General features: G+C 37.5%; 1 protein-coding gene across 1 annotated transcript; it reads left to right on the forward strand.

The window, feature by feature from the left end:
- The first annotated feature begins 701 nt into the window (after nucleotides 1–701).
- On the forward strand, nucleotides 702–1640 carry LOC142850850 (olfactory receptor 52E4-like). The gene has a single exon (XM_075974751.1). It carries the CDS (start codon nucleotides 702–704, stop codon nucleotides 1638–1640), a length of 939 nt encoding a protein of 312 aa, XP_075830866.1.
- The last annotated feature ends 8588 nt before the right edge of the window (nucleotides 1641–10228 follow it).

Here is a 10228-nt window from a genome sequence, read left to right on the forward strand (position 1 = left end):
CAGGAGATCTTGTCTTTTTCTACTTCCCATGTAGATTAGATCTATGTAAGTCTCTCTTAGTGTCCTCATTGTTGTCTAGGTTCTCTGGGATTGTGGTTTGTAGGCTGGCTTTCTTCGCTTTATGTTTAAAAACCACCTATGAGTGAGTACATATGATAATTGTCTTTCTGTGTCTGGGTTACCTCACTCAAAATAATGTTTTATAGCTCCATCCATTTTTGAATGTCAGTGTGGTGATTTTTCAGAAAATTAGGAAACAACCTTCCTCAAGACCCAGCAATACCACTTTTCGGTATATATCCAAAAGATGCTCAATTGTGCCACAAGGACATGTGCTCAACTATGTTCATAGAAGCATTGTTTGTCATAGCCAGAACCTAGAAACAACCTAAATGCCCCTTGACCGAAGAATGAATAAGGAAAATGTGGTACATTTACACAATGGAGTACTACACAGACATTCTTTTAAGAATGGAAATCATCAAGCCAAGTCTTAAATGTTTAATGTTAATTACTAACTTAAGCCAAATCTTCCCCATTCTTATTCATGTACTTACATATCACTTTTGAAAGAAAGAGCCTTCAGTGTGTGTGTGTGTTCACACATTCACATGCATGGTTAATACATGCGTATATACACATCAAATGTTTGAGTTTTATTTGTTTTGGTTTTTGTCTCAGATTTCAAAGAACAGAGAAGAATGTCCTGTTTAAATGACACTGAGTTCCACCCCTCTTTTTTCCTTTTGCTGGGAGTTCCAGGCCTTGAAGAGATGCATGTGTGGATCGGTTTTCCTTTTGGCTTTGTGTATTTGTTAGCCCTTGTTGGGAACATCACTATCTTGTTTGTGATCAAGAGCGAACACAGTCTTCATCAGCCCATGTTTTACTTCTTGGCAATGCTGGGATCCATTGATCTGGGCCTATCCACATCTACAATTCCAAAGATGCTGGGCATCTTCTGGTTTAATTTACGGGAGATTAGTTTTGAGGGATGTGTGACCCAGATGTTCTTCATCCACATGTTCACTGCAATGGAGACTGTTGTGCTGGTGGCTATGGCCTTTGACCGCCACGTCGCCATCTGCAATCCTCTCCGTTACAGCCTGGTTCTCACAAACAGAACAATTGGTATCATCCTGGTGGTGGTGTTTGGAGTAAATTTCATGTTGGTCATCCCTCTGGTGTTTCTCATTTTGAGACTGCCTTTCTGTGGACACCATATAATCCCTCACACATACTGTGAACACATGGGGATTGCCCGTCTGGCCTGTGCCAACATAAAGGTAAACATGATATTTGGATTGATTCTTATATCAATGGTGTTTGTTGATGTGCTTCTAATTGTCATCTCCTACATACGGATCCTACAAGCTGTCTTCTGCCTTCCTTCCCGGGAAGCCAGGCTCAAGGCACTTAACACATGTGGCTCCCACATCTGTGTCATCCTGGTCTTCTTCACTCCAGCGTTTTTCTCCTTCATGACCCACAGGTTTGGCAGGCATGTTCCTGCATACATTCATATTCTCCTAGCTAATCTCTATGTTGTTGTTCCTCCTGCCCTGAACCCTGTTATCTACGGGGTGAGGACTAAACAAATTCGAGAGCAGGTCTTAAGCATCTTTTGGAAGAAAAGTTGACATAAGACATTTTTGAGAGATGCAGCTTCCTCTGGGGGAAAAGGGTTATATTTGTGAGCTACAAAATATTATACCAGGAAAATCATAACCCATGACATTAGTATTATTTCCTTTATTATTTATTATTTCCACATACCTAATACAGAACATACAGTATGATGATTATGAAGATGATCACTGTGAAAATGTATAAAATGCTGGCCAGCAGGATGGGCCAAAGTGTAAAGGCATTGACCACCAAGCATGGCAGCGTGAGTTTAATGCCAGGAAACTGCTTTAATAAATTAATTAATTAAAAGGGAACTTGTGGGACACCTAAGACTTGACACAATTGATTTGAACAGTTCATTCCTAACTGAGCTGGTGTACAGGATATAGTCAATTTTGTTGACATTATCATATATATATATATATATATATATATATATATATATATCCAATTAATAGTTTTAATATTTTTTCAGTGTTTCTCAATTGCTTATTTTTAATTCATAATTTCTTTGATATTTTATTATATATCACAAACTAGATTGTGAAAATATAAAGCCAACAACATACTTAACATTTTTAAGGGTTTCTATTTTCCATGCCTATACCATCTATGAGTTCTTCCACAAAGTTAGCTACTGATCAAAATGAATTGATTAAGTCTCTATAGAAGTGTGTGTGTGTGTGTGTGTGTGTGTGTGTGTGTATGTTTAGAAATAATAAAGGCACAAATAAAGAAATCTAGAGGGTGGAGGAATGGAGAGATAATAGGAAAGGTTGAGTAGAGAAGGTGAGAGAGAAAGAGAGAGAGAGAGACAGAGAGAGAGAGAGAGAGAGAGAGAGAGAGAGAGAGAGAGAGAAAGAGAGAGAGAGAGGAGAAAAGTTGGGAAGACTGACAACTTCAAAGATGCATCAATGTGTTAGAGAACTTATTGTTCTCAGAAACAGATGCAGTCACATACATACAAATCACATTCCCAAAAGAAGAGTTAAACCTAAAGCTCTCTAGAGCAATCACTTTGAGACTCATGATTTACTTCTTTGTTCATTGACCTTATGATAAGCATCTTGCAATGCCCAACCCTTTCTACCTTGTGTTTATTCTTATGAATTATGAAAGGGAACCTCAGTAATAAGCTACTTTTCACATTTTTGATTTGTGTAGACATTATCTTATTACTCACAGAGTATTTGCTTAGCAATGCACATATTTGTTTTCAAAATCTTAAGTACAAAATGCACACAGTATAGTTATCTTAATAAACCTTTATGAACATATAAACAATAAATTTTCAAATACTGTTTCCTTTCAGTGACTTGAACTTAACAGACACCCTCAAGCTTAACATAACCCCACCTCATTCCCCACTGGGCTCTAAACCCTCCATATTTGATTTCTGCACCATGATACATTAGTGTCTGTATCCATTGTCTTATCATCTTACCAAAAACAATTTCTTTCGATAATAATATGTTCCCCTCAATGCAAAGTCCAAGTTCTTCTGCTCTGAATAAAAAAATGATGAAACTTCCACTTCAATGTACAATCTTCTCAAGTAGTTTGACAAAACCATCATTTTATTAGACATTTCACACTTTCACTGTTACTGGGATCCATTTGGTTGCTACGCCTACTCTAAAAACATAGATGATATTTTTTGTTCTCAAAGCAACAATGGTATGACCCTTTCTAGAGCAAAAAATCCCTGCAAACATCTTTTGTAATGAATGAAGTACTAGTGATAAGAACAATTTGATCCAACTCTCTGATTCTTCTCCCATTTGAATTGTGGTTTGCTTAGATACTGTTATGATAATTAATGCTTCAAAATCAAAATGTAGTTCTCCTTTATTAAATTCCAATTTTAATGAAACAATTATACAGGTTACTACCTTTTCAGGGACCCTAGTAGGAAACTGAAGGGACTGTGGTTAGCTCAAGCATGGCAAGCAAGCCTCTGCCAGGCCTTGCCCATCTTCTCCATTCACTCTACCTTGCTAAAAACCATTAGATTATATTCCTAAAGCTAGTCCACAAGGTCTAATTTGCCTAGGTACACAAATACTGTAAACAGAAATAGGAGCATATTCAATATAATTTGAATTTGTATCAATATGCAAGAATCTACACCAATATAAATTGCCTATAAACAACAACTCACAGGTATTCACTCACTATTATTATTAGTGTGAATAAACCCCCAACCCTATACCAGTTATAATCAACCCCTAAATAATGTAACTAACTCTGAGGGCAAGCTTTGTTGGGAGAGGGGAATATAGTCTTCTAGAATTACTTACTGCTCTCATGGAAGCAATGTTCTTTCTAATGGATCCTGTAAAAGTAAAATGAGGGTTAAGTTTTAATATTACTGTCTGGTATAATTGCAAATAGTCTCGGAGTAGTCCATAGGGTTTTTCTGAAGTTCTTATTTGAAGTTCTGGCCAGGACATTGTAAGAACGTGCAGCATTTCAGCTAACCAAGTTGGAACCATCCTGAGCAGTTGGTAACCAAAACTGGTCTTAAAGTAACAATAGAACATGAGTCTCTTAATCTCAGGGTCATGGTTTCGAGCTCCATGTTGGATGCCAGATGAAGGTGGATGCTATAAAATAATCCAATGCTGCTTTAGAATTAAGTAGAATAAAGGGTTGTTTATTTATCAGTAGACTCACAAATCACAGTCCTGTGCATGAATGAGGAACAAGAACCAAATCCAGCAGCTGGAAGAGAGAGCACACATGCAAGCTTTATGGCTGCAGTTATAAGAAACCATGACCAGGTGGGCTGGTATCTTAAAGTCTATTGGCTGAAGGAGTTTCCACAGCAATTATTCTTTGAAAATCTTGTAGAATTCTAAAATGAAATCATCTGATCCTGAATTTTTTTGGTTGGGAAACTTTGATGACTATTTCTATTTCCTCAGTTATTTTCCAATTCTATGGAGTACAGGTTTTTGAGGTATGACCTGATGATTCTCTGTATTTTCTCTATATCTGTTGTTTTGTTCCCATTTTTATTTTTGATTTTGTTTATTTGGATATTCTCTCTCTACCTTTTGGTTAATTTGGATAAAGGTTTGTCTGTCTTGTTGATTTTCTCAAATAGCCAACTCTTTTTTTCATTGATTCTTTGTATCTTATTTTATTTGTTTCTGTTTTGTGGATTTCAGCTCTCAATTTGATTATTTCCTGTCATCTACTCCTTTTGAGTGAATTTGCTTCTTTTTTTCTAGAGTTTTCAGGTATTCTGCTAACTTGCTAGTGTAGGATTTTTACAGCTTCTTTATGTAGGCATTTAGTGCTATGAACTTTCCTCTTAACACTGCTTTCATTGTGTCCCATAACTCTGGGTATGTTGTGCCATTATTTTCATTGAATTTTAGGAAGTCTTTAATTTCTTTCCTTATTTCTTCCTTGACCCATTGGTGATTCAGTTGAGCATGGTTTAATTTCCATGTGTTTGTGGGTTTTCTGAAATTAGTGTTAGTATTGAATTCTAACTTTAGGCCATGGTGATCCAATAAGATACATGGGGATGTTCCAATTTTCTTGTATCTGTTGAGGTTTGCTGTGTTTCAGAGTATGTGGTCAATTTTTGAGAAGGTTCCATGGGGTTCTGAAAGAAAGTCATATTCTTTTATGTTTGGATAGAATGTTCTATAGATGTTTAAGTCCATTTGAGTCATAACATCTGTTAGTTTCCACATTTCTCTGCTAAGTTTCTCTCTAGAAGACCTGTCCAGTGGTGAGGGTGGGGTACTGAGGTCTCCCACTATTAGTGTGTGAGGTTTAATGTGTGATTTAAGATTTAGTAATGTTTCTTTTACATATAGAGTATATTTGGGGAATACATGTTCAGTATTGAGAGTCCCTCTTGATGGATTTTTCCTGTGACAAATATGAAATGTCCTTCTTTGTCTCTTTTGATTGATTTTAGTTTCAATTCACTGGGACCAGGGATATAGTCTCTCACCTTTCTCCAGGAAGGCAGGAGTCTCAGGTGGAGATGCTTGATTCTGACTGGGAAGTGAGGAGGACACTGGCATGAACTTTGAGCTCCAACAATCCTTTTATGCCTAATAAAGATCATGCCCAGGAGTTTGCCTTTAACATGGCTGTCTGGCAGAGATCAGATCAGCTGTGCTACATGGCAGTGGTTGGGAAGTGTTATGCCTGCTAGCTTGGTGTTTTGGGGGACTCCTAACAGTGGGATTGAGTGTGTCTCTGAGTCTTTTGCCTGTTTTGGGGGACTCTTTTCTTCCTGTTTGGTTGCCTTGTATAGCTTTTAGTATGAGGGCTTTTGCCTTCTCTTGTTGTATCTTGTTTTGTCATCGTTGTGTCTCGTCTCTTGTAGGCCTGTGCTTTTTTGAAGGAAGTAGACTTTGGAAGAGCAGAGGTTAGGAAAGGGATCTAGGAGGTATGGTGGGAGAGAAAATGGTAGTCAGAATATTTTTTACAAGAGAAGAACTTATATTCTATTAAAAAAGGAAAATTTAAAAATGACCTTTATATTTCTATTAAAAAATCATTGTCAGGTGTGGTGGTACATGCATTTCATCCCAGCACTCAGGAGGCAGAGGCAGGCAGTCTCTATGATTTTGAGACCATCCTGTAGCTCTACAGAGTGAGTTCCAATACAGCCAAAGATACACAGATAAACCCTGTATCAAAAAAACCAAAATACACACACATTCACGTACACATGTACACACGTACACAACTCTGCAGGACTCTCTTTGTCCCACTGAGCCTGCAACCAACAAAAGTGCGCCCTTTTGTCTGCGAGGTCCCTGGCCAGCAAGTGGCCCAGATCCTGTACCAGAAGATGAATTCTTCCGGAGGGGTGAGTGAGTGCCCGACCAGCGGCCGGCCTGACACCCGGAAAGGGGAGCTCAGGCATCCTCCATTCATTCCCCTTAACTTGCTGGTCATTCAGTGGGGGCGTCCCCCTGGCTGCTGCCTTACTCTTCTTATCCCGTCACAGCTTGCCCCAAAGCACTCCTCTCCATCCTCGGGGTCATAGGATCTCCAACTCAGCATGCTTCAGAGCTGAGGGTCTGGGGACAAAGTGGTGAGAGCAACTGCTGCAGGACTCTCTTTGTCCCACTGAGCCTGAAACCAGAAAGCATGTCCTTTTGTCTGCGAGGTCCCTACCCAGAAAGTGGCCCAGATCCTTTACCAGAAGATCTGTCCTCCCAGAGGGCCTGCACCCATCAATCATGCCCTTTGGTCTGCCAGTCTCTGGCCAGCAAGTGGCCTAGATCCTGTAATAGAAGATCCGTCCTTCCGGAGGGCATTTGAAGGAAGAGATGGGCAGGCACCAATACAAGAATTCCTCCAAAAATCTGAAAAACAACATGATAACACGAGAATCCAGCGAACATACAACAGGAGGACTTGAACAGAAGACATAGGAGAAATAGACTTTAAATGTAACATTATGAAAGCAATAGAGTCCCGATATTAGGAAATTAAAAACTCCCTTAAAGAAATGGATGGGAAGAATAACAAAAAGTTTGAAGAAATGCATAAATCCCTCAAAGATACCCTAGGAAACCAAGAAAAAGCAATCAAACAGGTAATGGAAACAGTTCAAGACTTGAAAACTGAAATGGAGGTAATGAAAAAAACACAAACCGAGGGACAGCTGAATATGGAAAATCTGGGTAAATGTACATTGACTACAGAGACAAGTATAACCAACAAAATAAAAGAGATAGAAGAAAGATTCTCAGACACTGAAGATACAATAGAGGAAATAAACTCATTGATCAAAGAAAACAGCAAATCTAACAAATTCTTAACACAAAACATCCAGGAAATCTGGAACACCATGAAAAGACCAAAACTAAAAATAATAGGGGTAGAAGAAGGAGAAGAGAATTACAGCTCAAAGGCCCAGAAAATATATTCAACAAAATTATAAAATAAAACATTCCCAACCTAAAGAAGGATATACCTATGAAGGTATAAGAAGCATACAGAACACCAAATAGACTGGATCAAAAAAGAAATCCCCTCACCATATAATAATGAAAACATAAAACATACAGAATAAAGAAAGAATATTAACAGCTGAAAGGAAAAAGGTCAAGTAACATATAAAGGTAAACCTATCAGAATTATACCTGACTTCTCTATGGAAACCACGAAAGCCAGAAGGTCTTGGATAGATGTGCTGGAGAAACTAAGAGACTATAGATGCAAGCCCAGACTACTATACCCAGCCAAGAGTTCGTTACCATCAATGGAGAAAACAAGGCATTCCAGGATAAAAACAAATTTAAACAATATGTAGCCACAAACCCAGCCTTACAGAAAGTAATAGAAGAAAAATCACAACCCAAAGAACCCAACAACACCCACAATAACTTAGACATCTAACAATCCTCCACAAGCAAAACCCAAAGAAGGGAAACACACAAACTCTACCACCAAAAAAAAAATAACTGGAGTTAACAACCACTGGTCATTAATATCACTTAATATCAATGGTCTCAATTCACCTATAAAAAGGCACATGTTAAGAGAATGGATACGAAATCAGGATCCAACATTCTGCTGCTTACAAGAAATACACCTCAACCAAAAAGACAGACATTTACTCAGAGAAAAGGGTTGGGAAAAGATTTTTCAATCAAATGGACCTAAGAAACAAGCAGGTGTGGCTATAATACTAATATCTAACAAAACTGACATCAAACTAAAATCAATCAGAAGAGATGAAGATGGACACTTTATACTCATAACAGGAACAATTCATCAGGATGAAGTCTCAATTCTGAATATCTATGCCCCTAATACAAAAGCACCCACATATGTAAGAGAAACATTACTTGAACTCAAAGCACACTCAAACCGCACACACTAATATTAGGAGACTTCAACACTCCTCTCTCACCAATGGACAGGTCAACCAGACAGAAACCTAACAGAGAAATAAGAGAACTAATGGAGGTAATGAATCAAATGGACTTAACAGACATCTATAGAACATTCCACCCAAACAGAAAAGAATATATCTTCTTCTCAGCATCTCATGGAACCTTCTCGAAAATTGATCACATACTCAATAACAAAGTAAACTTCCACAGATACAAAAAAAAATTGTGTCTTATCGCATCACCATGGAATAAAGTGAGAATTCAACAACAGTTCTATTCCCAGAAAGCCTACAAACTTATGGAAACTAAACAGTCAACTACAGAACCACCCCTGGGTCAGGGAAGAAATAGAGAAATAAATTAAAGTCTACCTTGAATTCAACAAAAATAAAGACACAACATACCCAAACCTATGGGACACTATGAAATCAGTGCTAAGAGGAAAGTTTATAGCACTAAGTGCCAACACAAAAAAGAAAAAAAAAAATGGAAAAAGCTCACATTAGAGACTTAACAGCACAGCTGAAAGCTCTAGAAAAAAAGAATAAGACTCCCCCAGGAGAAGTAGAAGACTGGAAATAATCAAACTGAGGGCTGAAATCAACAAAATAATAACACAGAAAACAATCCAAAGAATCAATGAAACAAAGAGCTGGTTCTTTGAGAAAATCAACAAGATTGACAAACCCCTATCCAAACTAATAAAAAGGCAGAGAGAGAACATGCAAATTAACAAGATCCGAAATGAAAAGGGAGACATAACAACAGACAGTGAGGAAATTCAGAGAATCATTGGGTCTTACTACAAAGGCCTATATGCCACAAAGTTTGTAAATATAAAAGAAATGGACTTGTTTTTACATCAGTATAATATACCAAAATTAAATCAAGACCAAGTGAACAATTTAAATAGACCTATAAGTTGTGAGGAAATAGAAGCTGTCATAAAAGACTTCCCAACCAAAAAAAGCCCAGAACCAGATGGTTTTAATGCAGAATTGTACCAGAAATTCTGAGAAGAGCTGATACCTATACTTTTTAAGGTGTTTCACATAATAGAAACAGAAGAGTCATTGCCAAACTCTTTATGAAGCTACAGTTACCCTGATACCAAAACCACACAAACACTCAACCAAGATAGAGAATTACAGACCAATTTCGCTCATGAATATCAATGCAAAACTTCTCAATAAAATACTGGCAAGCTGAATAAAAAGAACACATCCAAAAAATTATACATTACAATCAAGTGGGCTTTATCCCAGAGATGCAGGGCTGGTTCAACATATGAAAATCTATCAATGTAATCCATCATAAAAATAAACTGAAAGAAAAACCATATGATCATTTCATTAGATGATGAAAAAGCATTTGACAAAATTCAACACCCCTTTATGATAAAGGTCTTTGAGAGGTTAAGGATACAAATATCATATCTAAATATAATAAAAGCAATATACAGCAAACCAACAGCTAATATCAAATTAAATGGAAAGAAACTCAAAGCCATTCCACTAAAATCAGGAACAAGACAAGGCTGTTCACTCTCACCATATCTCTTCAATGTAGTGCTTGAATTTCTAGCAATAGCAATAGGACAACATAAGGAGATCAAGGGGATTCAAATCAGAAAGGAAGAAGTGAAACTTCCGTTATTTGCAGATGATATGATTGTGTATATCGGTGACCCCAAAAGCTCTTCCAAAGAACTC

Source organism: Microtus pennsylvanicus, chromosome 5 (genome assembly GCF_037038515.1).
Source record: "Microtus pennsylvanicus isolate mMicPen1 chromosome 5, mMicPen1.hap1, whole genome shotgun sequence".
Classification (NCBI taxonomy): domain Eukaryota; kingdom Metazoa; phylum Chordata; class Mammalia; order Rodentia; family Cricetidae; genus Microtus; species Microtus pennsylvanicus.

Coding starts and splice junctions, on each gene's coding strand:
- LOC142850850 (XM_075974751.1), top strand. CDS start 702: ATGTCCTGTTTAAATGACACTGAGTTCCACCCCTCTTTTTTCCTTTTG.